At 48.7% G+C, this 18,343-nt stretch overlaps 1 protein-coding gene across 4 annotated transcripts in view; it reads right to left on the bottom strand.

Annotated features, from left to right (window-relative positions):
• Positions 1-241: 241 nt before the first annotated feature.
• The window catches only part of Arid1a (AT-rich interaction domain 1A), a 73,371-nt gene continuing 55,269 nt past the window's right edge, over positions 242-18,343 (bottom strand). The window contains exons 5-20 of one of the 4 annotated variants that reach the window (XM_032896510.1): positions 17,428-17,668; positions 17,109-17,198; positions 16,128-16,295; positions 15,249-15,561; positions 14,492-14,637; positions 14,285-14,394; positions 12,565-12,774; positions 10,747-10,954; positions 9,319-9,451; positions 8,980-9,155; positions 8,208-8,358; positions 7,988-8,132; positions 7,805-7,822; positions 6,452-7,343; positions 6,022-6,152; positions 242-3,285 (exon numbers count right to left, since the gene is read on the bottom strand). In XM_032896510.1, coding sequence (XP_032752401.1) covers positions 1,561-3,285; positions 6,022-6,152; positions 6,452-7,343; positions 7,805-7,822; positions 7,988-8,132; positions 8,208-8,358; positions 8,980-9,155; positions 9,319-9,451; positions 10,747-10,954; positions 12,565-12,774; positions 14,285-14,394; positions 14,492-14,637; positions 15,249-15,561; positions 16,128-16,295; positions 17,109-17,198; positions 17,428-17,668 — 4,857 coding nt within the window. In that variant the 3' untranslated portion in view covers positions 242-1,560. Of the gene's footprint in view, positions 3,286-6,021; positions 6,153-6,451; positions 7,344-7,804; positions 7,905-7,982; positions 8,133-8,207; positions 8,359-8,979; positions 9,156-9,318; positions 9,452-10,746; positions 10,955-12,564; positions 12,775-14,284; positions 14,395-14,491; positions 14,638-15,248; positions 15,562-16,127; positions 16,296-17,108; positions 17,199-17,427; positions 17,669-18,343 lie in introns of all 4 variants that reach the window. The other 3 variants (XM_032896512.1, XM_032896513.1, XM_032896511.1) reach the window with 3 other exon arrangements.

Here is an 18,343-nt window from a genome sequence, read left to right as displayed (position 1 = left end):
GTAAAAGCAAGTGTTCTTAATTACTAAGTCATCTCTTAAGTCCTGGTTAAAGATTTATTAGTGGTGTGTGTGTGTGTGCGCGCGCGCGCGCCATTAGAGGGGTCAGATCCCATGGATTTGGACAGGAGGCTGTCATCCACCAAACATGGGTTTTCCTAAAACTGCCAAGCTAGCTATCTTTCCAGCCACAGGTAAAGCTTTTTTAAATAATTTGAAAATAAAAAAAAAAGCCTCACAAAAGTCTTACCAAGATTTAATGTACATTTATTCTTAACACGTGGAACATATAGTATAAAGATTTCATACTGAATAAATGATATTCATTAAGCCAAAAAAGGAAAAAAAGGAGGAATTTACATCAAGTTTTTAGCTACATTGTTGAAATACAAATATGCAGATTTTATCACTGAAAAATCTCAATTGTGTTTCTTCATCAGCAACTTCAACTGAACCTAGAACCTTTTCACACCTCGATTAGAAAGGAAACAAAACAAAACAAAAACCCAGAAAAAAATAAACTGTAAGTTGATTGGCTGCCGAGACAGCAAGGACTTTTTACAGAGACCTGTAGAGCATCGCACCAAGAGGGCGACGTCTGGCAAGAGATTAAATAGCTGTGTCTCGCTTTGTGCAGGTCACCAACTTGTTAACTCGCCATACTATAAAGGGGTAGCTGGGAAGGGAACCAAACTGTGGAGATTCAAGGGTATGTGCAATGTACAACATCATATATATACACACGTGGCAGCGCGGCCGCTGCGGCTAAGGTTAAAACCAGGTCTAAGAGGTGATCTCAGGGTTATTCATACAATCAAGGAGGAGAGAAAGAGGTCAGGGTGTTGTAGGTTCACACATGATACTTTGGGGGAAAAGCCTTTTTTTTTCTCCTCAACATTTAACTAAAAACATTTTTAAAAACTACAGCTTGCTGCTGACCCAGCGTCTTCTCTCGTTTCCGTGTGAGACATTATTATTACAGTATGTTTACAGTATCAGGTGTCCAGTACAGTACATGGAAGGACCTACACTCTACTGCACGGGCCTCGCCAGTGAACAGGGCTGCTCACGACTGCCACCTTCGCGGCTCCTGCGAGATCGTGAATGGACAGCGACAAAACCACACAGCTCAGCAGTCACCTTTGTCCTTCAGGGTTTTTTTGTATTTTTTTTCCTTTTTTTTTTTTTTTTAACCATTAAAAACAGTTATGAAATGTGGCATCCCGTTGATGCAAGGACCGGGAAAGCCATTTTTTTTTTTCCCCAAACTCACTGTAAACAACAGTAACTTTGGTTAAAATAAAAAAGTCTTCTATGTAGGCAGAGCTTTGTCTTTCAACAGGGTGGGTCCTGAGGGAAGCAGGTGAGGGTGAGGAACAGAAAGGTGTGAGGGAGTGAGGGTGGGGAGGAAGAGAAACAGGAGAGGCTTTCCCAAGGGAGAAGCTGGACAGCACAGGGTAAACTGGATTCTGAGGTGGTTTTGCATAAATAAAGGGCAACAGTCAGTTTCTAAGTTCTCCACACACTCACACACACACGGGGAGGGGAGGTGCCCCACGGCTGTCATGACTGGCCAATCAAAAACAGTACATCGCAAATGACTTGTGAAACCAGTGAGTTCATCAGTGGTGACACGGAGATGTCCAACAGCCGTGACTCGTACAGAGTGAACTCTGAGTGGTTCTCGTCCACCTTGGCCAGGGCGAGGAGCGCTCGGGCAGCCCGCCGCATCATGTCCACACTAGTTGGTTCAAAGGGTGGGCTCTGCATATGGAGGAGGCTGGCCTGGCTCTGCTGGAACTGGGTGGCAGCAAGGCTGTCCTCCAGAAAACCCAGGAGGTTGCCGATGCTGCCCTTCTGCACCGCAATGGCCCGGGCTGCCAGGCTGTCCCCCTGTGCCAGATTTGCCAGCAGTACCACGGCCATCTCCCGGCACACTGGGTTCTTTCGGTCACTGAGGAAGCGCACCATGGTACTATACAACTTCTCCAGGCGGCTAAAAGGGGGCGTGGCCAGGATCAGGTCCACATTGTTGTCCTGGATGCTGAGTTTGCTGAGGGTTTCCAAGACCAATCTCTGGGGAGAGAGGACGGCATTGGGGCCTAGGGTTGAGAAGGGGTCCTGGGCTTCAGCTGAAGGGCAAACTGCCCAGTGTAGGAGTCCATCCAGGACAGGCAGGCAGATGCTCTCAGGGTACGGGGATAGGTCCAATTGCCCCGAGATGTTGGCAAGGGTGACCAGAGTGTTTTCCCGGAGCATCTCCAAGCAGTCCCACCACCATTCCACTTTGTCACAGCTCACCCCTTGGTCCTGTTCCTCCTCCTTCTCATAAGTCAGTGGCGCCTGCTTCCGTTCTGGGTGCTTATGGTGCAGGAGGATCAGCTTGCCCAGGATAAGCAGCAGCCCTGGGTGTTTGGACATCTCAAAGTCGTTGCCTGGCACAAATGACAGGCTCCGGATGGCATTAGAGACACAGACACAGCGCTTAGCAAGGGAATCCTGCCAGTCCAGAAGGGTACACAGTGGGGTCTCATCCTTACTATGGGGTTCGTCCTCTAAAATCTTGATGTTCCGGTGGCTCTGTGCTGGGCTAATGCCAAATGGAAACTTGCTGCTTTCCTTGTTGGCCTCTGCACTCTTTGTTCCCTCGTCAGTCAATGTGCTAGACCGGGTGGACAGCATGTCATCCATAGTGGCTGTGATCCTTTTTTCTGGAAGGCCATCAGGCGGGGGACCCTCCTGCTCCGTTGTCCCTGGTGTACCCTCTACTGTTGTGATGTGTTTCCGAGGGGGCACTGGGGCGGGCACATAAGGCCGGGAAGGCAGCTCTATCTTGCTCTCAAAGTGGGTCTGGATGTGCTCAGTGGTATCCCCACCACCAATCCGCCAGTGCAGCAGGCCACTGTCAAACTCCTGCACGCGCCCAAGCTTATCTGAGCAGTCCACCACAAACGGGTCATTCTTCTGCACGATCTTTACCGGGAGCTTGTCAAACTTACTGACTAGCTTCTCCTCACTCTTCTCTGAAGGTGGCTTGTCCTTGCCCAAAAAGGCCATCTCCTCATCATTTTCAACCCCTTCCTCCTCTTCCTCCTCCAGCTTGGGATCTATGTGTTCCTCTTCCTCTTCTTCCTCTGTGGGGGCCGGACTAGACACCTTGGTCAATCTCCCAGGGTCTAGCAGTGTTCTTTGTCCTGGGTCCCCTACCTCATACTCCTTTAAAATGCCAAAGATTTCAATCAGGCATCGACGGAAATATTCTACAAGGAGCTCTAGCAACCCTGGGAGCTGAAAGAGAGAAAAGGAAATAAAGAAAGGGAAGAATTCTTGACATGAGTCCCCAAGACCATCTCCAATTCCTTCCTTCCTTCCCTCACAGTTTGACATATTTTTCTCATGCAGGAGGCAATGAAGTTCCTATTCTAAAGGCATCTCCATCAATGAATCTTTAAATAAATAAAAAAAAAAAAAGGCATCTCCAGCACACTACTTTTCACTTCTCTCGAACCATTTCTTTCCCAAAGGAACAAAGTTTTCTTTGACCCAAACAACAGTTACATAAGTCTGCCTCCAGCAAGCGAGAGATGTGAGCTACACAGTCTATACCTCACCGATCAGTAACAACCAATGCCTCTAACACTTCTTCCTGAATGTACCCCCTTTCCCAGCATGACCTAGGAAAGGGAATGCACTGTCAACAGATGTTCATCTATTCTCCACTAGTTTCTAGTCACATTTCCTTTTGCCTGAATTCCATCCATCCACCTGATTATTAGAATTGTAAGGATCTTGTTTTTACTGCTGCCTTTCACAGAAATGACCTATATGAAATGGTGATGAAATCCTAAGCATTATAAAGTTGGTCCCGGCATATGGAAATGAACACACTTTACCCCTTACTCTCTCGTGGACAAGACGTTATGGAATGGTAATAGTCCTGCTCTGAGCAGCTATGGTGAATCACAAGTGTAATCCGAGGGTTTTGGAGACCAAGGCAGGTCTGTTTGCCTTGACTTCAAGGCCAGTTTGGGATAATGAGTCCCAGACTAGCCTGAACTATGTGGCACCCTTAATCAAAAAGCAGAAACTAAAGAAAGGTAAGCTTTATAATCAGAAAGATGCTGGCTGCTCTGTGAGTCTGGGCAAACACAAGGCTATGAGTGTGGCCGTGCTAGTGCACACCTTTGCTCCAGCACTTGGGAGGAAGAGGCAGGTGGCTCCTCATAGGTTCAGGACACATAAAAGTAAGTTCTAAGCCAGCCAGGGATACAGTGAAATTGTTTCAGAAAACCAAAATGAATCCAAGCCCACTTATTCAACTCTCGTGTAAAAATGACAACCCGAAACAAAATGGTGAGCAAAGCAAGAGCACACTAATCTAATGACGCGTCCTCCAGTCAGCTCCCCCATCAACAAGCGGGTACAGTCAAGATTAAATATACAGTGGCACACGCAGTAGTAAGGGCTGGGGAGATGGCTCAGCAGCTAAGAGCACTGGCTGCTCTTCCAGAAAACACGAGTTAGATTCTCAGCACCACAGACACACCACACCCATACGAAGAAGACTAAAGTCAGCAATTTCCTCTCTCAGTGTAGAAACAGAAGAGGGGAGGGAGCAGAGGAAGGGAACTGCTCTAATCACTGGTAATACTACACTATTTCTTCTGGTAGACTGGTATCAATGTCCTTAGTAGTCTATCTTCTTTACTTCTGCCACCGCCGTCACCATCACCACTTTTTAATTAAAACATACAAGATCTCGTGTGTTCCGGGTTGGTCTCAAACTATCCAGGATAACCAAAGATGATTCTGATCTCCTACCTACACCTCCCAGGTGCCGGGATTATGTGTACACCACCACACCTGACTTATGTGGTGCCGAAGTCCATCTCTGGGCCATGTTAGGGAAGCACTTTACCATGTAACTGACAATCAAAGTCTCCAGTCTTTTTTTTTTTTTTTGGTTTTTTTTTTTTCCGGAGCTGGGGACCGAACCCAGGGCCTTGCGCTCGCTGGGCAAGCGCTCTACCACTGAGCTAAATCCCCAACCCCAAAGTCTCAGTCTTAAATTAAAGAAAAAAGAAGAAAAAGAAAGGAAAGCAGCACAGCAGTCCTGGTGCAGGCCTTTAACCCCAGCACATGGGAGGCTGACCCAGTCTGGTCTACAGAACTTCCAGGATAGCCAGGGCTAAACACAGAAGCCCTGCCTTGAAAAAAAATTAATAAATGAAGTAAAGGAAGTATTATGGGGAAGAGGGGAGATGATTTCTGAGTCAGGTCTTTCTCTGGGAACTGAACCCAGGTTCCAGTGGCAAGGGCCTTTGCACATTGAGCCATCTTGCTGGATCCTTACCAGTGACAAAAAGTTTCTCCCAGCTGTGCACAGTGCCTTTACTCCCAGCACTTAGGAGGCAGAAGCAGGTGATCTTGGAGTTTTAGGCCAGTCTGATCTATAGAGTAAGTTCCACTATAGCCAAGGCTCCAGATAGATAGATAGATGGATGGATGGATGGATGGATGGATGGATGGATGGATGGATGGATGGATGGGTGGGTGGATGGGTGGATGGATGGATGGATGGATAGATACCTACCTACCTTGTCTCATAAAACAAAAGCAAAACTCCCAGCTGAGCATGGAGCGAATGCTAAGACAAGAGCACTTTAAGTTTTGTGGCTACCTCCATACTGTTAACTTAGTAAGACCCTGTTTCAAAACAAGATTCCCTAAAGAAAAATGAAATCCTTTCTCCCAAATAAAATTCCTTTGGACAGGATAGCCAGAGGTAAGAAGAGAAACCCTGTCTTGAATGCGACCGGGCTCCTTCTGAAAGTCGTCTTACAACTCGTGTAAACTGGCGCTGCGTCTAACGCCTTATCCCCGAGAGGGGCAAGGGACACACACTGTGAGCACAATAGACTTCCAGCAAAGTGACGAGGGCTGACGATAGCTTCATTCCTGCTGTGACCTAGTGTCATCTACACCAACAGTACCTTCCCCACCTTGCCAGAAACCCGTCCTTACCTGGCTGAGGTTGAAGGTCATGATGCTGTTGTCATCATACAGTAGGATGTTAATGGTGTCTAACGCCCACGTGCTCTCTGCCAGGAGCCCGGACTTGAGGGACATCATTACCCGCCATGCCTCCGGGGTTCCTGAAATAAACCTCTGTGTTGTCCATCCACCAAGCCCCAGCTGGCTAGAGGCACCCCCAAGGCTGTCCTTAGTCAGGCTAGTCTGACTTCATTGTTCTAAGCGGTCTAGGACACCAGCATATGGCAGAGCCTTCAAGACAAACCTCAATCAGCTCACATCTTCCATCCTCCACACTCTTTGGCTTTCCTTTAGCAAATACTGTACCAGATTTAACCACATCCAGGACATTGGGATGGAGGAACCACGTGAGAGATGGAAAGGGGTAGATTGAGCCACCCAGTCAGGGAGGTCTCCTTACCAATGTCTTTCATCGTGAGCCGCCTTCTCTGCTTCAGCACAGGCTGTGTGGCCTCCACAGAGCCAGGGGGAAAGGTGATATCCCGCCGGATCATAGGCGGCTGCACAGGGGTAGGAGCTATGTGCGAAGCAGGCACTGGTGGACCTGCCTTTTGCATTTTCATCCCAGAGTGCAGGAATGGAGACTTGCTAGGAGAAGTACGGTTCTCCATGGGCCGGGGCAGGGGAGCGGGGCTGGATACCTGAGGAATGTGATTCTGCATGCTTGGTGGGGGCTGGTAGTTAGATGGAGGGGGTCTTGTCATGGGGGGAACAGGGGCTGAAGGACCATAGGGAGGCTGGCGCGTGCCATGGGAAGGCCATGGGCCTTCATGGTTGGCCCTCTGGTCTGTGTGGAGCATCTCATCTGTTCGGTTCACACCATGATAAGGAGGGCCCTGGGGGGCAGAGCCTGTGTTCTGCCTGTTGGCATAATTGTAGGTCATGTCATTTCGCCCCTGCCACATGGTGCCTTGCTGAGCAACCTCAGCGGATGCCTGTATGGGGCCGCCCATCATCTGTGGTGGCATGTTCTGCTGGGCATTGGAACCAGGAGGTGCAGAGACTCGGTCTCGGCCAAACTGGAATGGAAATTGGTTCTGGGGGCCGCCTGCTGGTCGGCGCTCAGTAGCAGCGGTGGCAGTAGCAGGGTAGGCATTGCTGTACTGGTTGTAGACATCCTGCTGAGGGGAAGGCTGAGCAGCTTGTGGCTGGCTGGCAGACTGGGACTGAGCTGCAGGCAGCTGCTGCTGTTGAGGCTGCCCCTGCCCAGTGCTGTACGGCACACTGTACAGCTCCCCTTCATGCCGCTTGGCAGGAGGGCCATACGTGCCATCCATTGGCCTCTTATAGTTCTAAGGCAGAGAAAGCAGAAAAGAAATTAATATTGTGTAACGAGTCACATAAAGCCCAAAGAGTCATGGATAGCTTCCACTTAATAGATATTAATTCATTTTTCTTTTTGCCCCATGAAAGACAGGACAAATGTCAAGAAAGCAAACACTTTTGTAAATTACTTTTTGAAGCTGTTTCTGAGAGCAACCACTATTTTCTAGAGTTCTCCTTTCAAATAGAAAAATATGTAAAACATTAAAAAAATCAAAACAAACTCTGTTTCTAGCCCTTTCTTTAGAAGAGAGACTTAATAAACAAGGAAGGCAAGTGACTCTCTCAGTAGAACTGCCTAGTTGGCTAAGAGGAATACCAATGTCGTAGCCAAAGTGCACGTTACGGATGCTACGGATTACACTGGGTGGCTTACAGTCGGCTTTCAGGGGCAATGGGTGTGGGTGTATCCCCAAACTCCCTTCCTTACCTGCTGCTGCTGCTGCTGATACATTGTGGTCTGCTGGCTGGGGAAGGGACTGCTGGAAGGGGTGCCTTGGGTGGAGAACTGATTGCCATAGGAATCGTGTCTGCAGAAGAAGTAGTGGGTCATGGTGGAGAATCACAAAACGTGAGCAACAGAGGCAGAGGAAGCAGGAGTCACTCACCGTTGCTGCTGCTGCTGTTGCTGCTGCTGCTGCTGCTGTGGGGGATAGCGGCTAGGAGAATACATCCCCGAGTCTGGGGTGGAAGGCATGAGATTTGGCTGAGGGGCTCCAGTGCCCATATTTCCTTCAGGGCCAATTCCAGGCTCCGTCCTAAACAAGATTGGAGAAGAGAATTGAGCAAAGTATAGCTTCAGGGTATCCAGGGTGGGACGGGCAGGGGCTTACCTCACTCTGTCGTAAGGACCTCCATAGGGATAGTGCTGTCGTGGTCCCATAGCCACATTACCCAGCCCAGGGCCAGCAGCACGGCTGTAGGGGTCACCCATCCCGCCGTTGGGACCCTGCCCTGAGGACATGAAGGGATCACTTCCTGGAGCTGAGTACAGAAAGGAAGGGAGTGAATGAGAAAACCAGCAGGTTGGCAGGCTCATCAATGTACACATTCCTACCACACAGTTCCCGGCTCTCTACAGAGCATGGTGTCTTCCTGTTTCTTTCCTGACAGGTTAAATAGAGAATGCCAAGTCTTAAGAGTGGCTAGGTAAGGGCTACAGAGATGGCTCAGTGGTTAAGAGCACTGACTGCTCTTCCAGAGGTCCTGAGTTCAAATCCCAGCAACCACATGGTGGCTCAAAACCATCTGTAATGAGATCTGATGCCCTCCTTTGGTGTGTCTGAAGACAGCTACAGTCTATTTATATATAAAAAAAAAAGTGGCTAGGTAAAGCAAGTTGAAAGAGAAAAGGAGGAGGAAAAAAGAAGAGTTTGGTGGCTAAGTGTGTGTGGCTCAGTGGGATCAAACTTGCCTAATGTAAATGACTCCCTAGCTTCAGCCTCTAGCATCATCCCAGAAAGGAAAGAGGGCAAGGCCGTCAGGGGGAAGGGAAGGGTATGGTGAAGGGTGACACACAGAAGCATTTCAGAGGCTCTCTCAGCACCACCACCAAGCCACTCAAACTCCACAGGCATAAGCCAGCACCACCCAGCAGTCAGTCACCTTTCCTCATGCCGCCATAAGGATCCTTATTTGGCTCATAGGACATGCGCCCCATCATGTCAGAGGTATTCATACTGGGCTGGTACCCAGGGTTTGGAGTCATGGAATTCCGCTTCTGGAATGTGGGCTCACTTCCATCAGGAAAGGCATCCTGGATTCCGACTGAGTTGCTCCTGCTCCAGAGTGAGGAAAACTAATGAAGCCCCCATACACCAATCCCTCAGATAAGTCAAGAACAGGAGCCACGGGTGGGGCAAGTGAATAGGGATGAACTGCCCTCCTCGGGTTACCAGGTTACCCCCCCAGACACACCCAAGAGTTCCTGATCATGAGCCTTACCTCATGCCTGGTAAGGGGGGAATTTGACTATGTGGTGTGGATGCTGGAGTTGGTGGCTTCAGGTCTCCTCCTTCTGCCATAGAACTGCTGGTTGACTGAGGCGTTTGTGGCCCCTGCATAGACCCTGATCCTGCTGTGGACAGAGAGGCAGGGTGAGCAGCTAACTATAAAATTACGGATGCTTTAGAGTCTGGGTGTATGCACATATGCATTTGTATGCGTCTGTTTCTCTCTTCTGAGACAGGGTCTCATACTGTGGAGCCCAGGCTGCTTGGAACTAAGGATCCTTTCTTTCAGCTTCCAGAGTGCTGGGACTGACATTGTGTTTGCCTTCCCAGGATCCCTCTGTGAGAGACTTTCACAGTCAGTGATGTAAAGGGATTGGATCTTATCACTTATGGAAGCATGTCCTGATCAAACACAAGACACTGGCATGCAACAGTTCACATACAAGAGCTGCACACCTGAGCTCCAAGAAACATCCACCCCCACTTGGATGTTTCAGGGTTGGCTGCAGTCTTGCTTTGGAGAAACGGGGTGGACGTTATTTAAGTCTTGGGTAGCTTCCTGATTACCTTGCTTTCTCTCTCCAAAGAACCTGTCTAACCTATTAAACATCCCAACGATGCTGAGCAGTGAATGGCTAATTAGAGCCCCCGAAGTACAGGGTGTAGAGCGGAGTCACATGGCCAGAGCCTAGTGTTAAAATGTCACCCTTAGGTTCTAATATTCCTCTAAAGAGCACAGAACTCCCAGTGATGAGCATTTGCACTAGGTACCGTTCGTTTCTAGCATTAGACAGCACACTTCTGAGGCCTTCCCAAGCTGATGAGTCATCTCAGGCACACATCACACCCTCAGAGGTCAAAGACAGGGCACATATGTTTACACCTACCTTCTAGGGCCCTGGCCTCTTTCCCAAGCTAGCCTAGGCCCAGCCTCCTCTGAGAACAGAGGGTAAAGCAGCACTCCTGTCATCAGAGAAGTCCCATTCATATTCCCTCCCTACCCCTCTAACCATTCATTACCATCCCAGCTCTCCGGGGAGTTTACGGCTCTCTTCTGAGCTGCATTCTAAGGCACTGACATCAGCAGGCCGAAGCTCCCAGATGGCCCAGCCACACTGCTATTTGTCAGTCTTCCCTCACTCCTCTGGTGTCCCTCCCACTCACTAGTTTACAAACATTTGGCAAAATGCCAGGTGTACAACAGGAAAATGAGAAAGTTAAAACTTAAGGCTGCTGCACGGCACCTCCCAAGGGAGTCGCCACTACCGCTCTTCAGTCTGCCAACCTGCCAAGCCACGTGGATGGGTAAAAACACACCCCCCTGGCATCTGCTCTGCTCCCTGGAGAAGGGAGGGAGGGGGGGCACCACTACCTAGGGAAGTGTGCCCTCAACCTCAGTGGGGTGCTCAGCCATTCTTACCAGGAGAGGGAGGCTGGATCTTGGGTTGGGACTTCTTGGAATCAGCAGCTGCAAAGATATCAGGGGGAGGGTCTTCTCCCCGCTCAATCTTGCACTCAAAGGCATAGAGACACTGGATATACTGCTTTTTCAAGGAGCTGGCGGCACTGCTCGATGTGCCCACATTGAGGTTGGTTGCAAGTTCCCGCCATTTTTTGTTTTTGTTGACCTGAAAGACCACCAGAAGAGTCATAGTACACTTGGCCCAGGCTTCCAGCTTGGCAAGAAGCTTCCAGTTTGAAGTAACTGCAAGCAGCGCTGCTTCTTAAGACAGGACAAGAAGAAGGCTGACGCTGGAACAGAACTCAGTGCCTAGTCTGGATGCTCTAACCCTCACCCTCTGACTTCTTAAGACAGGACAAGCAGAAGGCTGACGCTGGAACAGAACTCAGTGCCTAGTCTGGATGCTCTAACCCTCACCCTCTGACTTCTTAAAGCTAATGATTTCTACATGATTCTTCACCACCAGTGTGAGGCTGTCAACCTAAGGACAGCCAGTCCACTTTGCCTCCTTGTTTCAGTCCCAGGACATACTGACCAAGACTATTTCCAAATATTCCTTCTAATTAGTACTGTGGCAGACAGACAGGTCTGGATCCATGGTGTATTCTTCAGCACAAGGCCAGCTTATGCTTCTAGTGCAGAGAACACTGGTACAAGCAAACATTTTGGACTATGACACCTTTGAAGTGATAGTTGCAATCTTCAGAGCTTAGAGAAGCTCTAGATAACCTCCACGGAAAGGAGGTGACCACAACACTTTGCAAGGTGGCACTGGGGAGAGTATCGCTTTGGTTGTTTGTAAAGTTAGCAACAGTCGTGTTTAACTGCACATTCTCTCCCACCCTGTAACATCGGACCCGTCTATTGGGATGATCTTTCACTGACCTGTCAGACAAGCTCAGGACTCAGTCTTGCCTTTCTCAGGGCCTTCACTTAGAAAGGAATTCTTACTGTCTTTAGAATATAACTACTTAACAGCAAGTAAGATTTCCTTTTTGAACTGGAGGACAAACTTTGTTCTGTATCTCATCCTATGCTCAGTGAGTTCAGAGCCCCACCAATCAGAAGGCAAGTTATAAGCAACCAATCCCCCTTTCCCACAAGTAGGAAACAAGGACCAAATGGCAGTGGAAAGCAGATATGCATGCAGGGTCACCTCAGCCGCCCTATGTGGCTCTGCTTCCCACGCCAGTTACATGGCAGCCTGCACGTGCCCTATTCTGTTTTGTTTTTCTTTGTGGGGGAGGGGAAGGAAGCCTGAAGGGAGAAGGGATTCAGAAATGACTAGTAGTTGGCTTCGTTCCAATCACTTTCTTTTCTGCTGGTGACAGCTGTTTTCCTTTTCTGATTTAGAAGGTTTGGAATAAGTTTCTTGCTGTCAGGCTCTCCCACCCTCACTAAGAGTTTCTGGTCTGTACAATAATGAAAAGATCACAGAGGAAAGCCTACAAGGCAGAGTGAGCCTCACTTGTTAGCCTCTCTGGCTGAACAGAAACGGACCGTGAAGTATGGCAGTGGCATTTCCAGTAAGGACTGAACTCTTCTCTGAAGTCACAGTATAAAGGAAGGCTTCCATCATTTAACTTCTTCCTCTGCAATTAACTCTATAAGCAATTTCCCTGGAAGATAGAGTCTGGTTCCCATAGTCTGGACTCTTGCAGAAGCTTTACGTGGATCATTTCTAACGTCTGACATGACATCACATGTTTTAAGTGTCTCAGAACATGACCCTGTGGGATAAATGGTACTCTCCAAAGCCAACTGTCTGGTGCTTACCTGAGTCAGCCCACCAATCTCCTTCACAGACACATAGAGGCGATAGAGGTCCAGAGGCTTCCTCCCGACAGCAGGCAGATTAGTCATGCCCATGGCCTTTTCCTCTGTGAAGGCCAGGTACCGGTCCACCCACATCTTCCTCTCGGGCTCACCACCCAACTCATACAATTTGGTGATCTTCTCATTGGTGGTGGTAGAAGAACTGGACTTCTGGAGAGAGGGTTGAAATAAGAGTCTTAAAGTCTAGGCCTTTGTACATGCTGGCGGCTGGAGTCCCTTCTGTCTGCCCTCTACCTTTGAGAGGGCTGGTCTAGAGCCTGAGCTGGTGTTGAGATTCCCCTGCTTCGGTCTCCCAGGTAGCTCAGAAGTTACTTGTTCTTTTGTAAAAAGTGTGCATGATAGTAAAGGTGTGAGCGTCACCGTGAAGCTGCAGATCCAGGACATTTGTTCTACCGGTACAGACGCTCACTGAGATATGTAGACTTTGGGTTTGGTCAATTTGGCTGTGTGATTATTTTTATTTCAAAGTTGTCTTTTTAATGTTAAAATTTAAAAATTACGTCATGTAAATGACTGTTTTGACTGTAAGTACAAGTGTTCTACATGTGTTAGGTGCTTGCAGGACCAGGAGAGGGCATGTGATCAATGGACCCCGCCTGGAGCTGGAGTTAGAGACAGTATAAACACCAGTGGTTGCTGGGAATTGGACCTAGGACCTCTGGAAGAGCAAACAGTGCTCCTAACCACTGAGCCATCTCAATAGACCCCAACTTTGTTTTTTTGAGCCAGGGTTTATCTGTGCAGCCCTGGCTGTCCTAGCATCACTTTGTATTATACTAGGCTGGCCTCCGCAGAGCTCTACCTGCCCAGGCTCACAGCGCTTGGCCTCCGCAGAGCTCTACCTGCCCAGGATCACAGCGCTGGGACTGTAGGAGTGCGCTGCCTCCTCCATGATGCTGACTGCAGCTCTGCATTTCATTTCGTTAAATATTCAATTTTTAAAAATACTGATGTGTACTGGGTATAAGTGGCACACATCTTTAATACCAGCAATGAAGGAGGCAGAGAGGCAGATGGATTTCTGAGTTGAAGGCCAACCTGGTCTATATAGTGAGTTCTAGGTCACACAGAGCTATACAGTGAGACCCTGCCTCAACCCACTCACTCCCCAGCAAAATAAACAGCCAGGGGCTCATCAGGTAAGCATGATAGCTGTTTTCAGAGGCCTGGGTCTGGGTTCCAGTCAGGTGGTTTCCCACGTTGCTGTAACTTCAGCACATCTAGTTTCAGCCTACAGGGAGTTAAGAACCCCATCGCCTCCTGCATCACTGGCCTGCTTGTCGGGTGTAGAACCGACCATTTCTGCTGCTCTGAGTATGTCTAGGAAGAGAAGGGCAGCCATCTGCCTACAGCACATCATTATCAGTTAGACGCCTAAGAGGCTAAGCTCAGAGAGAGGAGTGTGTACTGCAGAGTCCAGTGGTAGTGATAAACCTAGGCCATGGAAGCCCTTGGCGGTCCCAGCAAAACAAGCTAAAGTCTTGTCATTTTTTTTTTCCTCCAGCACCCTGTATTCCCCGTGTAAAACTGGCTGTCCTTGAACTCAGGGATCCACCTGCCCCTGCCCCCTGAGAGCTAGAACTAAGCACACGTCACCACTGCCCGGCTCTCATTTTTCCTTCTTATCATTCAGCAAAGGGCTGAAGACAAAAATCATTACCTTAGATTTGGATTCTGTCTTGGGTGTCCCATCTGCCTTGTTGTTCATTTTTGTGGCGGGAGTTAACTTAACATCCCCAAGGCCCATCATCTCTGGGCTGGCTGCCATCCCTGTAAAAAGAAAACAATTCAAGTCCAATAGATTTTGCTACAACTTGAAGATCTTTCTTGAAGAAATTCCTGTGATGAGTACTCAAGTTACGCTGACCTGCTGAATTGTTGGCCATGGTTCCACCCATAGGATATGGGGGTCCCTGAGGGTTGATCATGCCAGCCATACTATTAATCCCCTGCCCATAGGGAGGTCCAGTTCCCATGATGCCTCCTTGATTCATATTTGGGTAGCCTGGTGGCCTAAGGAGGAAGATGAAAATTTAAGAGAAGAGGAGGTTAGAGACACAGTGAACTTTTACATTTGTGAATAATTGTCTAATTAGAACAGCTTAGTTTGGGGTTGGGGATTTAGCTCAGTGGTAGAGCGCTTGCCTAGCCAGGGCAAGGCCCTGGGTTCAGTCCCTAGCTCCGAAAAAAAAAGAAAAGAAGAAAAAAAAAAAAAAAACAACAACAACAACAAAAACAGCTTAGTTTGATGGGGAACAACCCTTGAAGAATAAAGTCTTATGCTTTATAAATACCACTTCCCATAAGCAACTTCCAAAGCTGTATTTCTATTTAAACGCCCTTTTTAGGGCATAAAGCCAGCCTATAAGGCACGCTCAATCTTCACTCGCCACACTAAAGCACCTCCAGTAGCCTCTCTCCCGATATCCTTCCCTACCCCAAGGCCCCCAAGGAGGTAACCTGTGGACATAAAGCACCACACCTAGCTCAAGTTCGCACACAGGGTGCTTCCTCACAGCAGCTTTACTCTAACATCCATAAGAACCAGCACATTGGTGTGCTCGTGTTTAAACTGTGTGTTAAAACATCAGAAGCAGAACATTCTCTCCGCTCCCCAGCCTTACCTGTTTTGGATAGAGTTGGCAGCAACATGCATGGCAACAGCAGATTCTTGAGTTTTCCGGTTCATCCCCCCTGGTGGAGGACACATCCCTGACCCAACCTGAGGTGGCATATTGGCCATATTAGGGCCATAAGGCCTGTTGCCCATAGACGCATGAGTCATTCTTCCTGGAGGGAGTGTGCCATAGGGTGGGATTCCAGGCTGCCCGTGCATTTGACCTCCAGCACCCAGAGGGTTCATACTTCCAGCCATGCCTGCGTTGGGGTAGTTGGCATTGGGCAAGGCATTATAGTTAGGCTGCCTAGGATAGCCTCCTGGGAGGAGAGGGAAAGACAACACAAGCCTGGGTTAGCGAGTCCCAGAAGTACTCACCTCTAAAACTCCAAACAATTAGAATCCATCGATATTTGGATCAGGAAATTAAAGCCAATGTCATTAGGGGATAAAAAGGAGCATGTGCAGTAGGCCTCTCTAGCCCCCCTCCCAAGTTGGGGGTGGGGTTGCTGGGGATTGAATCCAGGACTTTGTACATTACTGGGCCACACTCCCTTATGACCGCCCAGCATAGAGAATGGACGGCTGCTACTTTCTACATATTGTTCTTGCCTCCCACCCAAACATTTTAATTTGTGTGTATGTGCACATATGCGGGCATCAATGCACATCCACTCACAACACATTGCCTTTACTTAATAAGCGTTTGTGTTGACCCATCAAAGACTTTTTCAAGGTGACAGCATGAACTGAAGAAATGATGGATCATAGTTCACTCCACCCTAGGGCCTCGGCTGGGGAGCTGTAAGGAAGGATGCCCTACTCTTCTAACCCAGACATTAGCATACCACCTTCCCCTCCTTCTAACTGGGTATAGCACACTCACCTTGTGGGCCATACTGACTCCCCTGGGGTCCATAGCTCCCCATGGAGTTCTGCTGGTAGGAGCCCATGCCCGAGTGCATCTGTCCTCCAGAAGGCTGACGTGGAGATAAGGCCGAGCCGGGCTGAGGGGAAGTGTACTGGGGCATTTGGGGGTTCCTCTGCATATAACCTATTTGTGGAATGTATCCAAATAATTACCTGCTCAGAATGAAGGGGATAAATGGCTTCCCCACTCTGCTGCAACTTTTTATGGCATGGAATCTGCTACTGTCCCGCACCCGCCTGCTCAGATGTCCTGAGAGTGACATGCATGCCATTAACATAGGGTTTACATATCAACGCTCTCTTTGTTGTTTTGAAGACAATGTTCTGCTTGTCGGAGAACTTAGTACACCGGGCTGGTCTTGAACTCAAGAGCTCTACCTGCACCTGACTTCCCCAGTGCTAGGATTAAAGGCATGTGCCACCACTGCCCCGGATCAACTTTCACACCAAACAGAAAACTGATAAAAGCATTGGTCAAAAAAAATCCCCAAACGGGGTTGGGGATTTAGCTCAGTGGTAGAGCGCTTGCCTAGCGAGCTCAAGGCCCTGGGTTCGGTCCCCAGCTCCAGAAAAAAAAGAAAAAAGAAAAAAAAAAAAACCCAAACCACAAAACCCCAAGAAAACAAAATGAGTAAATACAGCATGGTGTGAGGAGTAAAGGAGCCAAGGTTGGGTCGGTCAGCATGGAGCCATGAAGACTGACTGTTGGAGGACACACACACACAGACAAGCTCACTGAGCCCAAGGTCTGCCGCCTGCATTAGTCTTTCTGCCACACAGTGACTGAACTGGGCACTTGGTGGATGCTTTAGTACCACATTCCCTCCGTTTGCAGCTATGAATTTGGTCCGGCATGTTTGCAGTTGACAACATCATGTTACAATCGTGGTATGTTGGGGTGCCCCTGCTAGCCCTCTGTTGAAGCCCAAGTGCTCACCTCGATCTTGGGCAATGCTTGATTGGTTCATGGAAGGGTGCATGATGCTGTCCGACTGACCACTGGGTGGCCGGGGTGGCATCTGGTTGCCTGCTCCAAACAAACAAAACAAAACAAACCGACATGGCTCAGCACGCTCCAGCTAGGAGGTGAATGTGGAGCTAGAGAAGGCCAAGCCCTTTCTGTGCCACACACAGAGGTGATCATCCAGGGGGCCCCTCCCTTCTTCAACTGCTAAGGGGAAAAACCACGCAGACATGAATCCCTTTCATCACAAGACCAGCCCGCCAGCTCTCCCTCTTCCCCAAAACCAGGGTACCTGGCACTGCAGCAGGCGAGAGTGGTCCTGAGCGAGACTGAGCGACACTGGCAGGAGAGCCAACAGGGGACGGGGACGGGCCTCGGATGCCAGGCAGGTGAGGGGAGGTGTGAGGAGAAAAAGGAGACTGAGCTGGATTGCTCTGTTCTCCTTGGCTGCTGGAAATCCCTGATGTGCTCACGCCAGGACTCAGAGCTCCTTCTGTCCCCATGGGGAGATCATCGATTGAACCAGACAGATCCTGAAACATACATTTAAGGAGATAAATTAGAAAAGGAAAACAAAAAAGCATACATATGATTGGTCACAACACTAGCTGTATACAGCAAACATCATGAAGGCCCACACTGAATACACGTGTGAATTCATGGGCCTTCTGGGCTTTACCAACACTGCTAAGCAAGGTGGTATTGGACATTTGCAAACTAGCACTTAAGAGACCAGGTAATAGGATTTTGAGTTTAAGGCCAGTCTAGACTATACAATAAGAACCTGTTACAAGACAAACATACACACAAATACACACAGAGTCTGGCTGTGCTGGCACCCAAATATTTGGGAGATAGAATCAACTCATTTATTCTTTATAGTCAAGTCATGAGACCAGGGGCTAGTCTGGTCCATGTAAGTGATTTCCAAGACCCTACCTCAAAAACAGAACAAAACCACCTGTAAACCAGTAGGCTATCTGTTACCTAGGTAGCCAAACAAATTGAAACCTTTTTCAATTCTGCTACTGTATCAAAAAGTAGGCTCCGAGGTTAAAAATGATCATATATGGATAAAGCTGCAGTCACATGAAGGGGCATCTGGGCTGCAGGTGGCAATCTGGGTCCCATGCTATCCCAACAAGACCCTGTAACAGCTGGGGTTTCATATTGTCTCTCAATTAACAAGGGGAAAGCGCCAGTTTTGG

The sequence above is a fragment of the Rattus rattus genome, chromosome 1, assembly GCF_011064425.1.
Source record: "Rattus rattus isolate New Zealand chromosome 1, Rrattus_CSIRO_v1, whole genome shotgun sequence".
In the NCBI taxonomy this organism is placed as follows: Eukaryota; Metazoa; Chordata; class Mammalia; order Rodentia; family Muridae; genus Rattus; species Rattus rattus.
Note: the sequence above shows the minus strand (reverse complement) of the source record. Positions and strands in the feature narration are given on the sequence as shown.